The 25,804-nt window shown below is 39.2% G+C and overlaps 1 protein-coding gene across 1 annotated transcript in view; it reads right to left on the bottom strand.

Annotated features, from left to right (window-relative positions):
- Positions 1-25,804, bottom strand: part of ofcc1 (orofacial cleft 1 candidate 1) — a gene marked incomplete at both ends in the record, with an annotated part of 80,584 nt that overhangs the window by 22,214 nt on the left and 32,566 nt on the right. Inside the window, 4 exons of the mRNA XM_083901781.1 lie at positions 4,722-4,881; positions 10,211-10,374; positions 10,768-11,020; positions 14,026-14,274. Of these exons, the coding sequence (XP_083757907.1) occupies positions 4,722-4,881; positions 10,211-10,374; positions 10,768-11,020; positions 14,026-14,274 (826 nt within the window). The remainder of the gene's footprint in view (positions 1-4,721; positions 4,882-10,210; positions 10,375-10,767; positions 11,021-14,025; positions 14,275-25,804) is intronic.

The raw sequence follows: 25,804 nt of genomic DNA, 5'->3' as shown, positions 1-25,804 counted from the left end.
ACAGGTGAACTGGACCTTTGTTTTCATAGTAACTACTTAAAACACAGTAGAGTAACACTGACAGTTTTTTGGCTCAAACTTTCAAACTGAAGGCATATTGTAATGGCAATAGAAAGTGGCACAATTTTTGTTGATCTTGATCCTTGCTACGCTCAATTTGCATCTGTTTTTCTTCGGTAAAGCTTTGCCCGATACTTTGCCAAGATACATAGTGTGACGTTGTACCAAGTACGCCAACAACGTAAAATGACATTGAATGCGATACAACAGACAACAGTTTTTTTTCTGCTCAGTTTTTAGCCGTTTCACAAGATGTCAAGCTTTGTATGAGAATAAACGGAAGAAACACCGGTCGCAAGGTAGTGACGCTTTTCTGTCGCCTGTACCATTACTATGGTAACAGTTGGGGCTGGTTAATTTGGTACTATTCCTAATGTAAACACAAAAAATATGTAACATAGAGGACCTTTCCTCACACCATTACATTGTCTGCTGTCTCTTTAAGTCTTGGTTTGGTGAGGTTCTGTCACAGAAACTACTTGGTTAAGTTTAGGAAGAGATTATAGTTTTGGTTGACTAATTTCTTCAGGACTGTTTTCACACTACTTTCCATTGTCAATATATCTCTGCATGTTTTTTACCATATTGGCAAATTCACAAGCTATACAGGAAATTGTGAGGTCATGCTTTTGGAAGAAGCTATAACTGCTCCATAAACCAGTCCCCTTCTCTCAGCTTTTCACCTGATCGCAGGAACAACATTTGCCGCTAATGGTTTTGGATGGAAACATAGGTTGTTTTCCTTCCTTCCTTCCTGAAATTAAAATTAAATTAAAGGGGACACGGATACATCTTTGAATGGTACATCCGCTTTGCAGAGCAAGAAAACTGCACTGCTACAATCTTAACCTGAGTGCAACATTTAAACCTTGAAGCAACTCAAATAATCACATGGCATTGAGGAAACTCTAATATAAAGTTAATTGGTGAGAAAGTAAAAATTAGATTATGTTTAATGACCACCTTGTGAAAATTACAAGTTTGATAATAATAGGCCATTTGCAGGTTAGTTATTGAATGTGGATTCTTTTTTATTTTATTTTATTGTTTTAGTGCTGGAGGGAGATGCAGCTTTAGAGCTTCTTTGCTTGGTACCACAACACATCCAGAAAACTAGTGATAATGTAATTGATCATCTCTAATTGTGTTTCAATTGCTTTAACTTTCGCTGAAGTAAAACTCGGTAATATACACATTAGGGAAATCTGTGATGCTCCACTGAAAATACATTTCCTCCATTAATGTTACATGTTATAACCTGTTTCGCTATGTTGTCATGTTATTAAAATCTGTTCCGTGTTACTGTGTAAATATAATGAATAGTCGGGTTGCTCCATTAGCTTGTCTTCTTTGAATAGTAAACAGTGGAGGTGATGATGGTGATGATTCCAGATATTGAAACTTAGGGGACTTACAAACACAACACTTTTATACAGTCTTACAAAAGAGGTTTTAAAATGACTACTGCATGTTATAGTCTACCTTAAGCATTAGATTAACCTTTTGCTTGAGATTCTCCAAATGATTTTCCATTTTCAGTTGCCCTGTCTGGCACCTGACATACAACTGGTATCAAATTAGGTTAAAACACACACAAGAGATTTGCAGTTCCTGTTTACCCCAGATCTGATTTGTTGAAAGTGTCATTCCGTATTCTACTGTTCAATAACTTTCCAAAATTGGCTCAGTATCACACCGCTGCTGTCCCTGTGAGTGGCTTGTTTTTCGACATCACCATTCCTTCTTTTTTCTTACTCTGCTAATGAAGGCCTAGTGGTCCACTGTTATTAAAATTACGCCCTTGCCTCTGATATTAATTGGGTCCATAATAAGGAAAGCGTCAGATTCATTATTTAATTGCAAGGGCACATTTGGAATACAGTTTCTGAAATGTATTTTTAATGAAAAACACTACATCCTGACCTAATCATATCAACCTTATTCTATCTAATTAAGGATGCAAAAAATCATTAGAGTTGCAAAATATTAGTTTCAGCTCTGTCAGGCTGCTGCTTTGCTTTCCTTCATGAATATATATTTTTTTCCTGTCTTTGATAAATAGTTAATGAGGGAAAAATGACAAAAATTTGCATGTAGGCAAATTAGTCTAATCAGGGTATGTCTTTGCTGAGTTAGGAAAGTGACCCTTTTTACAGGAGAAAGTGTTACAATAATTATTAATTAATGGCAAGAGCTATCTTATTGTGATGACAAATGGCCCATTTGAATAATGTGGAAACTGCAAGAATGCAATAAACTTTCATCATGCTGGAGTACAATAATAAATCTGTTAACATTATATCAGTTTTAACAATACCAAATAGGGACATCTTGGTTTGTGCTGCAGTTGTTGCTGTGGAGGCAGTTATGCAGTAATGCATGAGCAGTGTCACCACAGCAACAGGCCATTAACACTTAAATCGAGCATTTTCTTAATCACAAACTTTGGTATAGTTTCTTTCGGAGTCTACAAACTTCATGAGATTCAATTTTCTTCCAATAAACGGGTCCATCTCCTGCCTATTACATACAAGTTTAGTCACTATCCAGGGTTGCAGTTGATTAAAGCTTAAAAGACAAAAAAGGTCCCTTGGAAAAAAGAAGCCAGTGTCTTTATGTAAGTGTTACTTTTGTGAACAAAAATTAATTGAGGATATTTGACAGGCTCTAACTTTGTGACTTGAAAACAATGTTTGAGATTGAAAAGTTTCTGGGTAGAATTTGATGTTGGAAGAAGGCTGGACTTATAGGCACCGAGTTCAAATGGGGACTGAATTTACAAAATGTAATTTATGTGTTGTTAATAGGGGTGTCACGATTCTCCAAATATTCGATGAAATTAGATTTTGGATTTTAAGATCACGACTCCATTTGCACTCATTCTCATTTTCTCTCTTTGTCTTTTTTTTTAAATATTATTGTCAATTAAAATTGTCTACATGGTGTCATGACTGATTTAATGTTATTTTAATAATGTATTCACAATATGAATGGAACAATAACCAGTCAATTTGAAACTGTAAAAAATAAGAGAAGTCAGAGAGTCATGCACATCTGTGTTGTTCTGTAAGACCAGTAATCTGTTGTTAAGGTCACTAAATCTGCACTGACCTCCAATTATATTTTGCTTGACATTATCATTATGATACATGTAAGGCAACACCTTTGTGGTCATATGCGACCTGTTTGGCATTTCGTAGCATGGTTGTGGTACGCTAATTAAATGTTTAAATCCAGGGTGTGTGTGTGTGTTTTGCTCCAAATGAGGACGGAAGAGTTGTCTGTGTTAACGGAATTGTTGTCGTAGTTATGTCAACGTCCTTATGGTGCAAGCGGAGGTGTCCTGTGCTTTGCTATACACGCATATATGCATCGCTCACACACTGTGAACAACGCAAACAATGTTGACAAGAAATAGAAATACTAGCAGCTTCAAGTTAGGGGGACAAGTAACGTGTAGTTGTGCTACAGTGGCTACAAGCACAACACTGTGTTTTTAACTTTTTTTAAATCATTTTAACTCTGAACATTAATGTGTTTTGCCAAGTGTGATGTAGAATTAGATTTTCCCAATTAGCAGCTCATCACACATAAGTGAAAAATACTTTAAATGTGCCTTTATTGTTTGGGCTAATGAGGTGTTGTTGGTTGGTGACGGCCCAGTGGCATTTTGTTTTTTCTCTGAACTGAACTGTTTGAGCCTACCTGACCAAATTCTAAAATAAGAGCCAATGATATGATGTAAAGTATGTTCGGTTAAAATAACAGTTGGTATTTTAGCAATAGAGATAATGATACATCGTACGGAGAGCTAATGGCAGAGCAGATCAACCCCCAAGCAAAACCAACTTGCACACACGGTTGAACTGTGATCATTATTTCCAGTTTTGTGAATGATACATGAACAACACATACCGCTGTTCATGTCTATCAGTCAATCGATCAATGTGCATAGACTGTGTGTCACTTTCACTTGTTCACACACATTATTTACACACTGTATCGTGATGTCTTGCTGTCTTGAGGAGCCAGAATTGACTCACGGACATTGCAAATACCAGAGAAATGCTGGACTTCCTTCGCCTTGACACTCTACCAACTCGTTTGGATCGATTGCTTTCCTTTCAGTTAAGTTGTGTAGAGTAGACTTCAGTGTAAAGACTCATCTGCTTAAATGTTGAGGTTTCACAGGAGATTGAAGTCATTTGGAAATCGTGCAAATGTTTTTTAACTGCAGAAAGCTTGTGTTGGTGCTGGTCTTCACACACCCGTAAAACAACATGGTGCATCAGTTCCTGGCATTCATGTCCATCTTTCAGCAGAAATAGAGAGCATTATGTCATTTCAGATTAAATTTTTTTCTCTTTGGCTGCACAAAAACAAAAGTGCAAGGAAGTTAATGAACACCGAGTGATGTGTGCTACTAACAAATCCAAATGAAGTGGTTAATAGTGATTTAAAAAGGGATATAGAATGCAACTAAGCAAAGATTTAACATCACAACTGACCTACACGGGGCAACCTCTCCTGAGCGATAGTAATTTCACGGCAAGATGCATTTATGCTTATTTGAACCCTGCTTCCACCGAAAATGAAAGCCTCCAAGATGAGAAGCTGTCTCTAGAGAGACGGGAAAGGCTACTGCACAGTGCCATGCTTACCTTGCGCCTCTCCCCATTAAAGCCTCTCCACTGTTCTGCCTTCTTGACAATGTAGCTCAGTTCCTGATTGGACAGCTCCAGATCTTGAGGCAGGAAGTACATCCCTTCTTTGGCCGTCAGCCGCTGAAAGACGTCCAGCATGCAGCCGTCGTTGTGGAATCTTGAAGGCACAGGGTGAAGAATAAAGTGAGCAGAGTTTAAGTGGAAGCAGGAGTGTTGTATATTGATTGACTGTCTCTGCCATGTAAAGCTTGTGAGGGGTTAAATGCCAAAGCAAAGACAAACTTGCAGTGCTGCCTCGTGTCAAAGATGCTAACTGGAGACGAATGTGTCCATGGCTACCTTTGTGCCAAAGAGCCTCATTCTCTGTTTTTTTTTTTTTTTTAATGTTGGTTGGCTCTTGTGGAACACGCAACCCTATACAAATCTAATATGAGAATTCAAAGACAATGAAAGAGGAAAAAAGAATCAAACAAATTGGCCTGTGAGGGGGAAGCATTTTGCAAACACAAGCTGAGAGTAGACATGTCTGTCTATACTGGTGCATCTGTGTGGTTTTACAATTGTTAATGTGTGGGAGTCTGATCCTGGGATGTTTTTTTATCCCGTTAATGTTGAGCTTCAAAGATGGCAGATGCAATGGACAGGCAGGATGCAGATGTGTCTAGAGAGACCAAACTGAGTCACAAGTAAAGGTTCAGCACAGCAGAAAGCATATCGATTCACACCACCAGATGAGTGCACATCACCAAAGTGTTATTTTTCTTTTGCCACACAAGGGTGCATGCAGCCAACCTCTTAAAAAAAATCAACATGTCTGTAAACAAATTCCTTGGCTGGCCATCAAATCCAGCAGACCTTGTGCCCTTCCATAGAGATTCTAGCCTGTCAGAGGGTAATCAACTCTCAAATAAAACCAACATCAAGGAGACAGCGATTTACAGAAGAAGCTGGTACAGAGCTTTGAACTCAGCATCATTCCCATCGCTCCTGGGAGAGGAATGTTTGTAGAATCCTGACCTCAGACACAGGAATAGCACGCATTCATTTTCATCCTACATTTGAATTGTGCTTCTCATTCATTTATGCTGCTTTTCTATTGAAGAAATTCACCATCTTTGCATCTCTGTGCTTAAAAGCAGGCTCATTTCTTTGGTGTAAATGTGAGCTTTGACCTTCATGATGAGGCCCAAATAATTTCTTTTAAGTATAGGGGTCACCGTAGCAACATGTATAAACTTACAGAATACATTAAACGGAATATGTATGACGATATGATCATGGTGGGTAAAATGTAAAAAGGAAAACCACATTATGCATATAACTAAAGTAAATGTGGTTATACAGTGCATATCATTTCATTCATTGGTATTTAAAAATAGTAAATCAATGTTTTATTTATAAACAAACGTAAACAAAGAACTGCAGTGATTTCATGCATGATACTCTCGTATCAGTGTGAATAAGCATATACAGTGTAAATAGCTGTGTCTGTTTGTGTGTACGCCTCTGATATATATTTATTTTCGTCAAGCTTTGAATCGTTTGGTTTTGAACCACACAGTGACGTTGGTGTTTATTAAGTTTCTAAGAGGACAGAGGTGTAACACACAGCACACGTATATGTATTTTGCAGCCAATGAATAAAGACTTCCTAAAATGTAATTAAAAAAGGATAACAGTCCATTCTATCTATACATATAGCCCAGGGCATTTTTTATTTTTTTTTTTGAAAATAGGTCACGCTCTGTGTCGGAGACCCTTCCTTGCAGCCAATAGGAAACTGTAACCCATAAAATTATCATCCTTGCTTCAGCCTCGTGGCCTACATTCAATTCAAACCCGAGTGGCGCTTGAGTGGCAGAAGTCATTATTACGAGCTGCTGTTTTAATATTGTCCATTTAGCCGGAGCCCGATAAGCGTCCCGCTTACTGAAATTAGATGGCGCCCTCTCATCTGCCGCCAATCTCAAACTGATTAATTCAATAAGGCTTTTCTTACATTTTGAGCCATTAATGGAATTTTGTCTCATATCGAGTGAGAGAACACACCTTTGATAAATGCTGAGTTACATTGTGCAGTCATTTACTACCCACACTTCTACTTTTCACTTCCATGACACAAAAACTGCTTTCCTTTTGACGTATTTTGATGATATACCAGGTCTAGGTGCTATATAAATACCGTGAAAATGAATAAATGCATGTATTTTGTACTGCATTTTAAAATGAGCTGATAGAATTTGCATAACTTTTGAGACAAAATGGAACGTGACATATATTGTATTCTTTTTTCAGAATGAATCTATCTTATTATTGAAGTTAACTATATTACTTATCTATTTGATAGTGTTTTATTTGTTCTCAGCCTTTAAACATATTTCACTTGTTTCATCATGATCAGTGATTGGGGTGATGGCGTATGGGGTACGCAAAGTGACAACGGGTGTACGCCAAAAAAAGAAAACATGAATTTGAAAACTGGATTCATAACTAAATATATTCTAGACACGTTCGGTAGATTTAAAAAGTGAATAATTGACGTTGCTCACTGAAAATGCTTGTATATAACAGATTAATAGATAGAATTTCTGAATTTGAATTTGAGTATTTCTTCAGCTAATTTCAGCCCGAACCACTCTGTGACATTTGCTAAGATACAGTTTTACCAAGATACAGGAGGCTAAAATTAGTTGTAGTTGCATGTAGATGATCTGGCTGTGCTTCACTCCAAAAACAATCAGGCTTTGGGTTCTTAGAGATGTAAAAGTGAATTTATTTATTTTCTTTAGAAACTACAAATATATATCTGGTTGCATTTCCATCTGGATAGAAATTAAAACACAAGTAAACGGGCAACCTTTAAGCTGCAAATGTGTGGAATCTACACAATAGTGTTGTTAAAGTCTGTCCTCATGTTGCAATGCAGTGCCATTTCCTTGTGTTCAATAAAATGGAGAGAAAAACATTAGCTGTCTGTGTAACATCACAATACAGAACCTCACAAGTAAAATGCTCCAGCATGGTTGAACTTAATCTGCAAGACACGAGTGGAACACACAGCATATTAAGATAGAGTGTGTGCATTCAGCACCACATATATGCAGTCCATTTCAGTATGTATGAAACCTGTAGTGACACCAACCATGCAAAACATTCAGCCTAATCGGATAATGTAAGGGGGTTAGATGTTCACGCTATATCCAAACACATATAACTTTTGAATTCGAAACGCTTTCGATTTTCAGAGCAGTTTTACGAGTATGCCGTGTTGCAAAAGAAACAGTGTGGTGCATTTGTGCTTTTCTGCTCGTCTAATAACTCTGCACTGCGTGTGTAGGTGTGTGTGTGGTTTGTGCATAACTGCAAAAGTAATGCCGTGCCACTAAAAATCATCAAAATGGATTAACGTGTGTTTTTATTTTCTGTTGTTTTATGCTTTTTTTGTGGACAGATGAGGAATAAAGAGATGATGGATGTTGTGGAATGGGCACAAGTCTGTGGGGGTGGAGGGAGGTATTGCTGAACGGGCGTCTGACAACGGTTGGCTGGTGAGAGCCAGATTGATCCTCACTGACAGACTGTCCCTACAGGCCCCGTCGATTAGCTAAAAACAAATATGAATTTATCACCTTTGCAGCATGAGCTGGGCCACAATGAAGGTCAGACGCAGCATCAGAGGTTAAAAAGTAATATTACATAATAAAGAAAGAAAATAACCACATGTACTTTTAATGGGAGAATGCAACTCTTTTGCCTCACCAATTGACTATACAAAGTAGGGTAGTGTTATGTGCTGCTTTGTATCTTGTCCCAACAAATTCGTCATTTGTTATCTTAAAGCTCTAGTGTGTAACTTCTGTCACCAAAACACTGCTCGTGTCACTCGCTTTACTAGCGTGGCCTCTGCCTTCTCTCCATCTGTCATGACATCATTCTGTGTCACAGAAGTGAAAACACAGAAAGAGTATAGTGTGGAGCTTGTAGGCTTAATTGTGCAAACTCATTTGTCAGTGGTTTGACTATAATGGACATATGTTTATATTCTAAAGGTACACACTACAGCTTTAAGATTAACAACCAACACAGATGCTTGACAGCTGACGATTGGTTACATACACACAATACAAATACAGCTACAGCTCCTCTTTACAGTCAAACCTTTCACTTCTTTGTCGCTCAGCAAAGTCTTGGATATGTGTAGCTTCTTTGCCATTTCTGTTATATACACTCAACGTAGCCACATGACTGAGTACACATGAGGTATTAGAGGTAAGAGCTTGTCTACAGGTGCAAGCCTGCTTTGACACCTTGATAATCCACTGTGAGAAGTTCATAGGAACCCATGACCGCGTGCCACCGAATGCTACGTAAGCTTCTAAGAACTTTTCACTCAAAAATGATGTTTACCTGTTGTGGTACTCGACCTTTACTGCCCTGAGTTGTAATGTTAAAACACCTTCACCCCAATCTCATTCTTAGTAGTCAAGCCTTAATCATAAATCAGGTCTCAGACAAGACTTTGATAATGTGACAAAATGGGTAAATATTAACATGCACTGACTGGTTCTAGACAAGTAAAGTGACATTAATATTGGAATAAATACTACAAATCCAGTCTATCTTATGTTCTTTCTTCTGTCACATTACTTGTGTGCATTGAAGGCACTTTGGTTTCCTTAACCAGCTTATCACAATTACAAGTAATGTGATTTATATCAGCAAGAGAGTTGTTGGGACACTGGAGTAATATCTTAGGGTTCCTTGAAGGGTTTTTCCTAGATTAAATGTACGGTAGGAAATCACTTCCTGAAAGTAATACTCTTTTTGGGTATGTGACTTTAAATGTAATCCTGCTAAGCTGCAAATATTGTAAATATTGTGATATATTTCGGTCAGTCAATTATGGATTGTGATGCTTTCTAGATGTGAAAGAAATCTTATTACACATGCGTTATTCATAGATGTTTATGTGACTTAGTGAGACATTTTATTTATTTATGTATACTCTAAATCTTTCATGGTAAAGTAGCAAAATGAAATGTGTTTTAAAGTGTGCCTCCCGTTTGACCAATGACCTCTGTCAAGGATCTTCGCCACTTGATAGTACTGCTTTGTGTGTGGCTACTGTTTGACTATGGATGGAACTTAACCACTGGTGTAGAATTTACTGAAAAACATATATGTGTAACAGAATCACTGTTAACCTTTTGTAATAACCCACAAGCATCGCTGTAACCTTTGACACCAGAAGACTGTCTCCGCATCTGTGAGAAACTCAATGAAAACTATTTTTACAGAAATTTGCTATTCAAAGAAGAGACTGTCTGTGACCTTGGCCTCATTGCAGTTATATAGTATGCTGGCGGAGGAAGGGATGGATAAGCAGAAACGTACTATACTGTTTCTCGTGTGTGCAGTCTGTTTCCTATTTGAGACAACGCAGTGTCTCTTTATTCAAGAGCCTCCGTCTTTCCGTTTTGTCTCACCTGAGCATGTAAATGGAGAGGATGGTGACGGAGAGCAAAAAAATGACAGCGTAAAGGAAGAGAGTGAGGATTACTCCCGCTGCACCGGATTGGTCAGCTCGATAGAAGTGCCAGTAAAGCTTGGCTGCGTCACCCACTGGTGTGTCAGGGCTGTAGATGAGATGCTGAGGAGACAGAACGATTAAAACGTATGAAATCTGATATGTAAAAAAAGAAATATACAATAGTGAAGATACGTTATGACACGTTATGCTGCAAAGATCCAGTTTTAAATGGTGGTCCCATCACTTCTTACTTAAAAAAAATGAATAACAGACAAACAAATTGATTGATTTCTTCATAATTAGCACAAATTCAAGCCATTTCAATGAGATTTTATTCGATCAGAACTGCGAGCAAAACATTTCAGTCCTCCACTTTGACACAAAAGACACCCATCTATCCTTGCATATTCTTTCCACCCCCCCTTTTTTTTGTGGTTTAAAGTCACTTTGCCAAGATAAAGTGAACTCCTATTTAAAGTGCACAAGTGTCCAAGCTATTTTTAAGTGACTTACCCCAAGGACGGCGTCCACTGCAAAGACTGCCAGAGGGTCGAGGACTGTCCACACTCCCTGAGCCATGATAAACTTTGACGTGAAGGAAGGGAGTGAGCCAAATATCTGTTGACAGCCCCATCTGATCAGAACCAGCAGGAACGTTAATGCGTTCAAGGTCAGGGGACCCACCACCAGCATCGCCAGCTCCTCCCAGATGTGGAGCAAGGAACTCTGGTACACAAGCTCCACTGTGTGTGCGTGGAATTGGAACCTGGCGAGAGAGGGAACACAGGCAAGAGATGTTGCATGTGGGCAGACTGTGGGAATTGTGTGCATGTGTCAATGTGGGTGACGCATATTTGTGTTCGTGATGCTTTGCAGCTCAAGGGCAGCCATATCCAGCAATTCTCACACTATGTTATATCGTTAATGGTTGATTCAATCACATTTAATTAGTTGAATGACGATAAACATTATAATTGGTTGTTTTACCAGTTTGTGCTTCCTTATTTATGACATTGGTTTCATTTAATATGTATTAGAAGCTAATTTATAATTTGTATACATATTAATTAATGGAAAATGGAAAAAATAAAGTCGCAAAATCAGTCTGACAGACCGACAACTCTAACCCTAACCCACAAGTAATTGTATTAACACCTATGCTGTTCAGTGACGGAGCTCTCTCAGGCCCCCTGTTGTATGTTAGGCTCCCCATTCACAGCAAGCCTCATGAATTTCTTAATCTTGCCATCAGTCAAGAGGAGGTAAAGCCAGTGGTGGGAGAGGAAAGGTCCAGTTTTTGCTCATTAATTTCCATCTGATTTGCTCCAACAGTCGAGCATCTCAGATTCTGTCCATTAATCTGACAGTAAAGGTCCATTGCTTTTTTATCTCAGGCAAATCTGTTAAATGTTCCACATGTAAGAATGTGAAGCAATTTACATGTGTTAATCTCCTCTTTAGTGACTATGTGTGAACGTGGTCCGCTCTGATTGGTTAGAAAACACCTGAGCAGGGATATACGACCAACTTCATGCTGTGTTTGCCTTATTTCACATCAGCTCCACTGGGGAATCCTTACAGCCAGGAGAAAGAAAAAAAAAATCGACTGAGTTTGGATATCCAGAGAGGAGCACTGCCTAACCAAAAACAAGACAGATGCTTTAATCAGCAGTTTGCTGAAAAGTTGCAGTGATCGGGGAAAAAAAAAAAAACGTTATATTGTGCAGAATTACAGGGATTAGTTGATTTTATATAGTTGCAGTTGCCTACTTAGTTCAATATTTCTTACAGTTCAATTACAAAGAAAAAAAAGAAGATCCCTTGGAGAGATACACGAGCTAGAAGATTTGGCTGAGCCATAATGACTGTATGAGGCCCAGTGTGTGCACCTTCAGGACAGATTTGCTAAGTTGTCACTGATTTTAGTCGATATAGTTTTGGGTGGAGCTTAAATACAGGCTTAAATTCATCTCAATGGCTGCATAATTCCATATATGTATTATGTAGTATCTGAATCACGTTTCTGACGTGAAGAATCCGTGTAGTTAAAGTGATGTTTCTCATAATTCACTCGCTTATGAATAACCTTAAAGAACAAGGGCCTTTCTGCATGGAGTTTCCATGTTCTCCCATGTGTGTGTGTGTGTATGGGTTTTCTCCCACACATCAAAAACATGCAATATGGGGATTAGGTAAATTGAGAGTGGTGGTTTGTCTCTATGTGGCCCTGCGATGGACTGACGACCTGTCCAGGGTGTACCCTACATATCACCCTATGTTGGCTGAGATTGGCACAGTGCCCCTGTGACCCTCATGTACAGGATAAAGCAATAGAAAATGGATTGATGAATAACCTTAAAGTATGTGAGCATGCGACACATTCAGTGCAGGTGCGTTTCTCCCGCTGTAACTTCTCCTCTCCTCTGACCAAAACCGACGCTTGTAATTCATTGTAGTTTTATGTGTCAAGATTTGTGGCACGTATGCTTCTACTGTAGGTTGGTTTATTACATCTCAGTAATGCAGAATATTGATAGTCTCTGAACAAAATGACCTGCACCCTGACGTGCAGTTTGGCGGAGTCACAATAAGGCAATAATTTTGAACACTACACTCGTTAGACTGTTGAGTTACTACTTTTACTTGTTTCAAAGAAAAAGAAAAAGAAATGTAAAGTTACTGCAACAACATGGGGACGGATACTCCAAAAGACTGAAGTGGTGTCTGTTGATGCATCACAGGAATATTAAGAGACTGAGGTGGAGAGACAGTGAAATAAGAGAGGAGGGCGGCTGCCCTCACATCAGCCACTCTTAATGTCACTTGGTCTCTCTCTCTCTTTCTCTGTCACTGGGGACCATCAGTTCTGGCTATTGTGTGGAGAGAGAGAGAGAGAGAGAGAAATGCTCGAAGGGAGAGCAGCAGATTCGGACATGTGGAACATGTCATCCAACGTTGACCCCCTCTGTTTTCGCATTTTCATTTTTTTTTCCACCTCCCATCCACCCCCTCAGTCCATCCCCTTTTTTTCTTTCAATTTGGCCATTGTCTTCTTCTATCTGCCTTCCTCTATCACTTTTCCGTGATTTAATGTGTGATGTTTGCACCCCACATGTTATCGTAATAAAAACCTGCCCGCATGCATGTTTGCAGCCAGCTCGTTTTATAGTGATGAATTAAATCGGCACCATATGCTAGGCTGCAATGTGATTTAACAGTTCTGTAGTATTTTATTGCCATTTATTATCAATGCTGTGTACCAAATAATAACAATAAATTCCTTCCAAATAATGTAGCCTTTTGGGGCTTTCGGCCGTGTGGTGAAATCAACAAACTCCTCCAAACAATGGTTTGTTGATATCAAGAGAGTCTTGTAAAAATGTTAACGGGGGATTCCAAACCGATGATTTGGGCGTATATATCTATTGTGTGTGTGTGTGCGCGCGATGGACACCCTTTTCCTCTCCTTGCCCCACTCCTCTCCACGTCCCATTTCACCTCCTCCATAGTTGGCGTTTATGTGTTTCTGAGCTTGCATGTAGGTCTGCTGAGGTGCGTGTGTGTAAATGGAATTTGCCTCTATGCTTCAACAATCTACGTATGTGTCTGTCCTGCATGTAAAGGGATTTATGTCAGCTCTAATGGGGCCTATGTACAAGACAGTCCGCTCTGTATTCGTGCATGTGTGTCCATATGCTCCCCACCACCCATATGTACGTGTGTGTGCGTGCGTGTGTGTGTGTAGGGCGATATCAAAGGAAGCAAACTCACTTGTTGACAGGAACTGCTATGGCCTGGAGGTAGAGCCACTGGCTGCAGTAATGCAGGTAGAGCCTCACAAACCACATCAAAGCCATCAGCAGCATAATGAGGCTGAGCTTTCGAACACAGCCACGCCAGCTAGTACGCGGCTGTTGCCCCAGCAACGGCAGGCCAAGGTCGAACGACAGCATGTGGAGGGCCAAGCGGGCTCGATCGGACAGACACGGGGCACGGGAACCAGGTCCCGTCAGTGCTGCTCTGTTTAAGGACATGATATTTTTTCTTTTAACAGTTTTATTTAAATCCACACGTTTTCAGTTATAAAACCAGATTAAATTGACACACAAACACTTGCATTGTATTTACATTAAATACACCCTGGCAGGCATAACCGTGAGACACCACACTAGATCTAATGACAAGATTTAAGGATTTATCGTTCAGGTCTTTGTATTACATGTAGTATTTAAATTGATGAATGAATCACATTCACATTAAAGGTGGGGAAGTGCAGTATTCAAACTGACACACACACACACACACACACACACACATAGCACACACACAGATAGGAATCCCTTCCAGCAGTATTCGGCTTCCCTTAGCACCTCTGCCTCCTCTGTGCCGCCCTTTGTCAGGTCTGCTCAACTATTCTCTTTCATACAGAGGGTACAGATGGAAGAGTGGAGGAAAGGAGCGAGAAGAGTTTAAGAAAATGAATGTTCATATCCAAAAACCTGTTTTGCATATATTACTGTACAACTGCAATACAGTGTGTGAAGCAAATTAAAATGCGCAGATAGTGTTACAATGTGCGTGGACCTATATGCGCATTATGTTTTGCACACATTAACGCAAGCTGACACCGATGACCCCTATCCTCTGGCTGACAATAATTAGACCACGGCTGTAAAATAGGTGTATACAGTAGAGATTTGCTTAGTATCACAGACAGTGACTTAAGGCCGTTGCCTGTGGACATCCCAGTGTCTTACCACTGTGTCCCAGAACAAAGTTATAATTCACTTTGTAGTGTGTGTCTAGGGAAAATGATACACTGCCTAAAGACAGAAAACAAGCAAAAGGAAAGAAAAACAGAATCAGTTGTATTGCTTTCTCCTCCTCTGTCCAAATAATTAGGCTAGACTTGCATCAAAATGCAGCATTGTGTTTTTTTGTTTTTTTTTCCTGCCGTGCTTGTATCGCTGCTGAAATACAAACAGTCCCATAGTTGCATTTTTTTTAAAAACACGAAAAAAACCACTAACAGATAATAATAATTGTTCTCTCTGTGAGGTGAGCACAATCTGTGAAGTGTTAAATTATTTGAAGTTGTAATCTCGCTGGGTGGATGCATGCACATAGTTCAGGTGTCATGTCATCACTACATATTTTATATTCATTTTCTGTATGAGGTCAGTGAGATACTCTCTCTTTATCTTGTTGTCTGGATTATTTAACATTGTCTCTGTGATCTACTCTTTATGAGATGGTATATACAGGACTGAAAACTGAAAAAAGACATGTTTACCACTGCGTTGTATATTTTCTGTATGAGCTCAGTGAGACACGAGGTCAGGAGAAATACTTTGCATCAATTTATTTCTCATTTCACATTAGCTCAGCTGAGGACACGGCCATTTTTTTATATGCTATACTATTAATAATCTGTTACTATTAGCGAGCAGTGTGTGGTGTGAAAACAAACTATAAACTGAACAATGCTTCCTTATTAAAGACATCTTAATATAAATGATTGCAATGGGGAAATAGGCTGCTTTTTATTTAACTTACAATATTTATTAAAACACAAGAAATACAGTTAATTAGCCTATGTAATGTCCATTTTGCACTTTTAACTATATATCATGTCCATAGAATTTGCAGTATTAATTCTGTAGCAAAGGATTGACAGATAATATAATTCCTTATAACTTTCAGACAGATTTCACTATATTTTGTCATTCTGTCTCTTTATCTTGCAGTCTGGATGTTACCTTTTCCAACTTAGTATTTCCATTGCATCAGTGATAGACTCTTTTTCAGATGGTTTATACAGAGCTTAAGACTGTCAAGAAATGTGTTGTTTTTCCCTCAGATTACTGCGAAAAAGAAAAAGCTAATTTTACTGTGATAGTGTGTTAAGTGCATTGTTCCAGTGTTGCATCGGCCCGATGTAAAACCTAAATGTGTTCCCGCATCTGTCATGATTGTGACAAAGGCACTTCCCTTCTGTTCCGAGCTTTATCGCGACTTGTTTCATTGTGGGGCATAAAAACTGCTTTCCGCTTGTCTGCAAAAGTGGAATTTCCGAGTAGACAAAAAAGCAGTGTGTCACAGACGGAGACAAGATGCTCTCCTGTCAAGTGGCATTAAAAGAAAAAAAGCAAATCCAACGTGATGCCCCTCTCTCATATAATGAAGATATTGATGATGCATGAAAGAGGAATATTTTTAGATATCTTCACGTGGTGTCCTCTTCCAAAGTAACATGATGTGAAATCTGTTATCACCACTGAATTGATTTCATTATGGCTCCTGCAATTACAAAAGTACAATACAGGGAAAGGCTGCGGGTGAAGTTGTGTTTTTTTTTTTTTTTTATCTTCCAGGAAAGGAGGATATTTCATTCCAATATCACAGTTTGTCTCCTGCACAGCTGATTGCATGTGACATGGCGACCCAGAGATTAAACTCATAATGTCAATAGGCATGCATTATACTGACACATAAAACTACATTTTAACTTCAGTTGATTTTTGTGTAATCCAGGCCAGAAGCTGTTGCCTCACACTTTTAGTTCTGTAATTTATTTGTGCTTATTCTCATGTCATCATAGCATGACAAAAAAAAGACTCATCACCCACTTTAAACCTAAGTAGACTGCGCCAAGGCCTGTTAATCGGTTTTAACTAGTGTATATCTGTCACCCATTGGTGCAAGAACCATCTTCTGGACTGCGTTTCCCACACTGTGTCCCAAAATGTTGTGAACCATGACAACAAATAGCTGTGCTCTTAAAAGAAAACACACCAATGAATAGCAACCCCTGAACTGTATTAAACCTTTACGATGGCATGGGTAATGAGAGGCAGGGGGCAGGGGGAGAGGAGAAGTAACGTGGAATGTTACATTTTAAATAGCAGATTTACTGTGAGAAGGCTCTAGGGCCGATGAGAGTGAAGGTAACTCTCTGAATCCCTCTGCATAGCCCTAATGGCTTAAACCCTCCAGATTAAGGCCACTTAAAGTATTGGATTTATCCCTTTATTTGGAGGATTATTTTCTGTCACTTTCTTATTTTGAGAGCCACCGGCATTGTTTATAAATGTGCCAAAACCACATATCATGTCCCACATAGTGAGAGAACGGCTTGCTGTTGGGGAAATAGAGAAAGAAAACAAATAGAGGGAGAAAATAGTCTTAAAAGATTGACAGATAACATGACTGTTTCCTCAGTGGCCCAGATGCACAGAGTGTTGTGGTGATTATGCATGTTTGATTGTCTTAGGTGTCGAGAGATAGAGCTGAAGATTCTTTGTGTGCATGTCATTTTGGAGAATGCTGATTAGGCTTTTGTTTTGGATTGAAGTCGTATTTGTCTCTTTTTTTTTTGTTATGAAGTCATAAATTATGTAAACTTTGCAGTAACAAATGTGCACAAACTGCACGGTTATGTCATTCCTTAAAGGTGCATTATGTAATTAATCTAAAGCAATCGGCCACAAAATCCTCCTAATGTCACAGAGACTCAGGAATAATGTTCATATAACAAACTGAACTCACCAACAACAAGAGTACAGCCAAAATATTTGCATTAAAAAAAAATATTTTGCAGACTGCAAATCATGCTTATGTTTTGAAAATTAGGTTTTGGAATGTGGCGCCACCAGTCTCAGCTGCCGAACTGGCTTGCCAGTTACATTCAGAAAACGAAACCTAAAAGACAGGTATTTTGAATTTGAATGTAGTAACAGTTTTTGGCCACTTTCTTACATATGGCACCTTTAAAGCAGGAGTGTGTAACTTTGAACCTTCTTATGACCATCACAATAATGAGGCTGTCTGGATCTATATTGATTTTATGGCAGTAGTATTGTGTATATATATATATATATATATATATATATGTGTGTATATATATATATGTGTGTATATATATATATATATACACATATATATATATATATGTGTATATATATATATACATATATAATATATATGTATATATATATATACATATTATATATGTGTATATATATACATATATATGTGTATATATATATATATATATATATATATATATATGTATGTTTACATTTTTCAAGATAACTTTCACTTTTGATATTTGGCAATTATTCAACCAGTAAGGAATTACAGTGCTGAGAAACTGACATCACAAAGGTGTGACGTGCTGCTGAGTCCAGTAATGACAAGTATATGGACGCAGAGCTCTATTTCTCTGCTTTCCAGTGTCCATCCATTTGTCTTCTACATGAGGGTCGCGGGGGGTGCTGTGCCAATATTAGTTGACATAGGACTGCAAGGTGGGGTCACACCCTGTACAGATTGCCAGTCCGCGATGACAGGATGGTCGCAGACAGGTTAAATTGTGAACCATTTCATTCAAACCATTGCAAGAAGAGTTCACACATTGCTGATTAAGCCTATCAGCTCCACGTGACCCTCTTTCTGTTTCTCAGTAAAGCAGTGTTTTGGTTTTGTTTCTGTGCGTTTTTTATCAGGACTGATTACGCTAGTAAAGTAAGAGGACGGCAAACTTTCAGTTAAGGAATTAAGTGATGTAGTGTGATACTGGGATGAACGTTGAAAGAGAATGGTTGGAATATGGACCTAAAGTTGTCCTTTCAGAAAGCCCTTCACGAGGCATGGAGCGGTAGCAACATTTGCAGTAGTTACATACTGCAGCTTTAATCACAGATTAGAACTTTGCATTGGAGTTTTGATGTAGGAAATATAATCCACATCACTGTTATAATGTCATGTACACTATATATTGTATATATGACAACAGGTGCATGTATAGAGTCGAGGCAGTAACAGGTCATCCAGTGATGACCTACACATTTGATGATGCCTCTAGAAAGCAGTTGGATGCACTGCAAGACTCCAGTGCATAAACTTCTTCATAAACTCTCACACACAGACTGAGTGATATATGAACACACCTGACTGACCTTTACAGAGCTGCTCACAATCACTACATTCAACGTTTTACCATGTGCATTGTCTCGAATTGTCGTTAGGAATATATGTGCGTCTCAGTTTTGCATATACTGCTCTGATTACCAGTCTGTATGTATTCTTTTACAGACACGGTCTGCAGGTTTCTGCTTGTGTATTCATACATTTAACTTTAACTGCCTTTTTGTTGCCGTTACAAAGGGACTGGCATGCAAGCAGGGTTTTAAACACTTGGGGCAAATACAATGCAGGGATATTTCACACAAGTGGAAACCACAAAAACCTGCTTCTGCGAGATGTAATAAATGATAATCGCCGGTCATTGTGCTGGTCTGATTTTCCAAAGCACCCCTGAATGTGTGTATGTGCAAAGAAACAAGTGGGCAAGAGCCTTATGTTATGCCTCCAAGACATTCAGAATTTGTGTTGCTATTAGTTCTATTTCTATTGTGCACTCCCTCCTCACCGTCACCTCATTTTTTTGGTTCAAAATCATAATTGTTCCAGGAACAATTACCTCACCATTCGAGGGCTTTAAAAGCACTGTTGTTTACAGAGACCCTGGCGAAGCACGAAGACACATAAATGAGTTTTACTGATGATATGGGAGTAGAGTGGCAGGTATTTGGAGTGCAGTTAAAAGAGAGTTATGGAATTGTGACTCAGCTGCGCGACCAAAGTCCATCAGCATGTAATTAAACTCGTATAACAATGCATGGCCAAATGATCAGAATTATTTGCTGACAGGGAGTGGAGGAGAAGCATAATAATAATCAGAGGCAGTGAAAAAAAAATATGTTCCACTTAATTAGGAATCCATGCTTGACTAATAGTTGGCTGCTCATTTTTACAACGCTTCTCGTACGCAGGAAGGCACGGGGAAAAGGCCACGAGTGCTCTGTTGTTGATCAGCTCGCCGTGCGTGAGATGCAGTTGTTGCACTGAATCTCGGCCGGATATAAATAAATTGATGGCTACGTAACATTTAACCACAAATCAAGTGATAGATGGATGGACATTAAGGTCAGCACTGGTTGGGTGTTTTACGTAGTCTACCAAACCAAAGGTCATTAATGCAAGATGATGATAAGATAATGCTTAAAAATTGTGCATTTTTTAATAGCTTTTGCTTTTAATATTAAATAGAATACCATTTGTTAACGGTAGTATGAGTTCTATCTTTGGACAGCAGTTAAGTTACTTCCTGTTTTTTTTCTGGCTGAGCTAATCAGCTGCCGACTGTAATGTTATACTTTACTGCACTGATATGAAAGTGATATTGATTTATCCCTGTAGTAAATTGTGAACATTTTCAATCGGGCAACAAGCTCATGACTCATTACTCTGCCTATTACCATATGGCCAAGAACAAGCATATTATCATGATACAAAAGTCAGAGACGATGATGAAATACAGACTAGTCCATTCTCATATCCAAACGCATGGTTATGAATGAAATTTCTCCAATACAATAATTTTTTCTCTATTCATTGTTTGAGCCGTCGGCCAAAGAGCCGTCCGTCGTCCAGCAAAGCTCTGGCCAAACAAATCCCTCTTGCAAAATGTTTGCTGGCCTTCTCACACACCTTGGAATAGTTTAAATGAATACATGAGGTAGCTGTATCACTGCCGTGCAACATGTGGTGTTTTTATGGAGCGCCTGACTTAGCACAAGAGGGGATTAAAACATGGAAATGGCAGGTCCCTTGGTGCACCATAAACTAGGGTGGAAACAATTCAAATGCAGATGCACCTGGGATCAGCAAACACACGGGGACTTCCCAAGCACTCATTACACAAACTGTTACTTCAACTACTCCTTAACAATAAAGAACAGGTTGTTTTCTTCTCCATAAACCTTTTTTTTTTTTTCTCTGGGCACTGAGAAAAACAAAAACATTGTGCAAGTAAACCTGCAACAGTTGAATGTTGAGTGCAGGACAAATAATAGGTGTTCAAGGGGAAATCTATCCATTCATCAATTTGGGTGAGGCGTACAGGGAAGAGTGCTGCACAGGCTGCAGAGTATGGGCCTCCAGAGAGTTGCATCAGTATTTAAATGGATTTCACTTCTCTGACCTTGCCTCATTACTGCAGGACATTGTCACCAGAGAGATAGAGACACAGGGAGAATGAGGGAAGGATGGAAAGAGAAAGATGGAGAAAATTACACGCAGAGAAAGTGAGATAAGGCAAAATTAACTGGTGGGAAAGAGCCAGTAATTATGAGCCATAGAGGCCACATGTTACATTTATATATGTATGTAGAGAGCAATTAAAAGAGTTATGGATAAAAAAGAAAGGTGGGAAAAAAACAGGAAGAAAGTCACAAATCCAATGTCACATAGAAAACATGGTATCTGCAGCTCCTGAATCCATGTTACTGTTTCTGTTCTACCAGTAAATGCAGAATGTCATGAGCCTCTTCTTGTTTTCTTTAAAGGCGTTGACATCTTAAACATATTCTATATGTTAATACGCTCAGATACATTTCTGCTGTATCACTGTGTTCGTCTACAATCACAGTAATTCTGCTGAGGTCTGGGAAAACACTGTGAAGTATGGGTTTGTTTTAACACTTATGTTAAAAAGTCCTGCAAACAAAATGACCTCATATAGGTCACTTGTCCCTGTACCTCTTGATATGACCTCTAAGGGCGTAACAAAGGCACAGGCGGACCAGATATGTGTTGTCATGGTAACACTAATTTGACCTGTATGAGTGTAGCTACCAGCAGCGGGTGTACTGGACCTCTGTACCTCTGTACTACTGGTGACAACAATAAACACATGATGTTATGTTGATGTTAATCTGATGAAATGAACAAAAGATCGTGGTTTGGGTTCATTTTGCTTTGTTGTTGTGGTTACAATAATAGAAGATGTGACATGGATCACGCGGCGCTTGTGTAAATAAACATTGTAACTCATCAGCGACATTATTAGAGCCGTCTGTGATATTTTCACAAAAGTTCATATTTATTTGCACAAGGCACAGTATATTAGTGAATGTTTGTACTAAAGTGCATTAGCTAATATGTATCTGCATGTGCAAATCGACGTCTGAAATGTCGGGGAGTTGTTTATTGACGTTTGCCTTCTTTTTCAGATGTTTATGTCAGGGTGATTACAGCTAAAAAAAAAAGAGGAGTGTGAGGGAAGTGTCACCTCTGGCCTGTGTCTCCAACACACACACAGACACAGTATCTCACGCACGAATCACACACTCACTCATATGTTCTCTCACACAGTTGCTGTCAGTTTTTTTTTTTTTTCTCTATCCTAACCTCTCAAATGATACATAAGGGTGGGAAAGACATTTGTTTGACCCGGACCACCAATGGGACCGCAGTCAGCTCTGACTGACACCCATATCACTGTAGATTAACCAGTCATATTGCAATGTTAGCCTGTCAGGGAGCTGACAGCTCTGATTTCCATAAAGGAAGCAACACGTTGATTGTGTATGTGTGTGTCTGCGAGATCAGAAGTGACCTAGGGCGCGTCTGGCCACACAAAACCCTAACATGTGCACTCGGTTGCGGTAGCCAGGGGCCTCTCTTTCAAACATGCACGCACTCACGCTGCATGCACACACACACATTCCTTCTCCTTCCTTCAGAACAGGAAAGAGCCCTGGGAAGCACTGGAGACCAAGGGGTGACCAGCACTGCCATCTCCACCCACCTCTCCTACCAGCATTACATCAGAATTGATTGACCCTTGCACTGAGTTGTGATTCGGAGCTGCAGTGTGCAGGGGATTGACAGTCTGGAACTAGCTGTTATTTCAGGTGCTTTTCTCTTTTTGCAACTTCTTCTGCAGGCTAACCTCGGTTTCTTTCCGTGGCGGTCTCTCTGTAGCACAAGGAATGTCTTTGCAGGGCATATGGTATCAACGATTTATCGAGAAAATCCCGTGCAGTGTTCGACCCTGCGTAGACAAGCGGCCCCCCGAATAATCTAACTAACTGCTAATCTCGCTCCTGCGCATGTATGCAGACTGAAACAGATGGAGGGCACAGAGAGATAGAGAGATAGAGACACACACACAGTGAGTGAATGCTCTGATAGGCTTGGCTGGGGGAAATGGGTGCAGAGGAACGTTAGTCCCCAACGAGGCGAGCTAACTGGGGGAAATTAGGTCAGTGTGTTCCCACTGATGCCACAGCAAGACAGACTGTGTGAGTTGTGTGTGTGTGTGGTAGCATGTGTTCATGTATGTGTATTGCATGCACTTTAGTAACATACTGTGCATGTCGATGCATATTTGTGTACAGTGTTTGCAAATATTAGAATGCAGATGATGATAACTTTTTACCGGTTACTTTGATCCAAACTCCAACAAAAGTGATGATAGCTCACTTTAACCTGATTTCTAAAACTGTGTCTATTTTGACATATCACTATTCTCATTTAAACACCAGGGTGTAACAATTATGACATCATAATCAATAACAAAACACTTCTGAGTATAAAACAAATTGGTAAAGGTTAAGTGATGAATCCCCAAATGGCCCCACACTCTGAACACTTTGGGGACACATGGGATCAGTCCTACAGTCTGTGGCCTCAGGAGGATGAGTTTACTTTGCTGTTCTACCTCCACACAAAGCTTTGTCTTAACTCTTTATCTCTTAGGCTCTCCTGATCAGGACAAGTCAAACATCCTATAATTGATATGAGATTTAGGGGGTATATTTCAGTGTAATTAGAATCTTGATAATTGGACTAATTAGACCTAATTGCTGTGTGAGAATGACTTTGATTAAAACACTTTTCTCTCTTCAATATCAGAGTAGAAAAAAAAATACATAGGTGACATTGATGAGACAAAATGCTGAGGGTAATTGACAAGGATCATAGATGCATGAACAGGCGCAACACAGGATGAACGGTTTTCCTACAAAAAACAAGAATACCAATTGCTTAAAATTTGATGGGGTGCCTCGTGTAGAGAACCTCTCTATACCTTTATAGTGTAAAACTAATTTATTTTGAGTATAGGCCATGTTTGCTGGAAGTGAACACATGATCCAAAGGCATTAAATTGGCCCTATCGAATTACAAAACCCATATTGAATCAGGTGCTTTGATTTAGCTCGGTGTTGCTCTGTGAGGGGGGAAAAAAAAGCGGTAAAGATTACGTTGACATCAAAAACGCTGGAACGGCAAGAGACTTTCATGCATGTTCAAACAGACAGACAGCAGCATCGGAAGTCTGCAAGAAAGTAAGAAAAAGAAAGAAAGAATCTCTGTTTTTTTTTGCACAGAATAGGTTCACAGTTGCCAATTCTTGCAGTAATGGAGTTATTTGATATTCCTCTTGTTTTGACATTATAGAGCGTTAAGTGCTTTAAATGGAGTGAAAAGTAGAATAAATGAAGAGAAATTGATCCTGGCAACAGAAGCAAAAGACATTCAATATACATTGATGGCTACATATGAATGAATACTTTTGAATAAGTGTTTTATATTTTGATAAACAAGGATTTCATCTATTTATGATAATATTTTTCATCTATTATTTCATCTTCTAAGGAACCCCCCCTTTCCGAAAACAGATGCATGTGCTTGTCCTAACATGGAACTTATTGATCTTGTGAGTACATAATGTGGAGTATGAAATCGGTTTCAATACATCCATTTATTTAGACTTTGAATAAAGTTCTCTTAAGAGTGACGTGCCGTGGACATAAATACATTCATACACATCTATCTGTATGATCATCAGACTATTGTAGAGTTGTTCATCTTATTGATTCAGACTGTCTGCTGCATCTGATTTGTACGTTTGTGTTTAAATACCCTGTAACAAATCTCAATGAGCTCAGTCTCTCGTGACTCAATAGATGGCAGTAATATCCCCCAATCACAGCAGTATGAATACAGAACGTACATAGAGATGGCACGGTCATTACAAATAAAAAAGTCAAAGCCAAAATGCAGACCGTATCATACTAATGATTTCTTTCTGATTAGGTGAGAGCACAGAAGCAACCTTTTAGCCTAGAGATACTGGAAAGCATGTTTTTGTTAAGATGTACAAGAACAACTCTCTAACTCAAACACAGTCCTTGCCTTGAACTGACAGAAACCCGACAACTGCTCCGAAAGTGAAAAGTCCCACTATGAATAATCGTGAAAACCATTTAATTATGTCCCTTTTGTGTGCAGCCTACATGGGTTCTGTGTTTCGTTTTGTATTCACTTTCCCTCCAGACTCAGTCTCTGTGTCGTCATTTATTGGCAGGATACGCTGGTAATCATTTGAATTCCCCAAGTATGTTCAGAAGATGTCAGGGAGTAGTCTCTGATCTTGTTTAATATGTGACCAGCAGCTATAAATTACCAACTCCCAGAAATGAGGAAACATGGGTTCTTTTAAGTCTCCGGGGAGAGACTCTCTCACACATAGACTCCCTCTCTTTACTCCCCCAGCTACCATGCAGTAGTGTCCATGTCCCCTCCCCTTAATTTAGTTGATGCTCAAATAAAAACAAACGTGTGACTTTTTCTTTGGGGAAGAGGGGTGGGGGGGGTTGAAATAAGCAATTTTGCTTTCAGCCTATTCTGATGCTCC

Source organism: Microchirus variegatus (assembly GCF_963457635.1).
Source record: "Microchirus variegatus genome assembly, chromosome: 15".
NCBI classification, from domain to species: domain Eukaryota; kingdom Metazoa; phylum Chordata; class Actinopteri; order Pleuronectiformes; family Soleidae; genus Microchirus; species Microchirus variegatus.
This window is presented reverse-complemented; position numbering and strand designations above follow the sequence as displayed.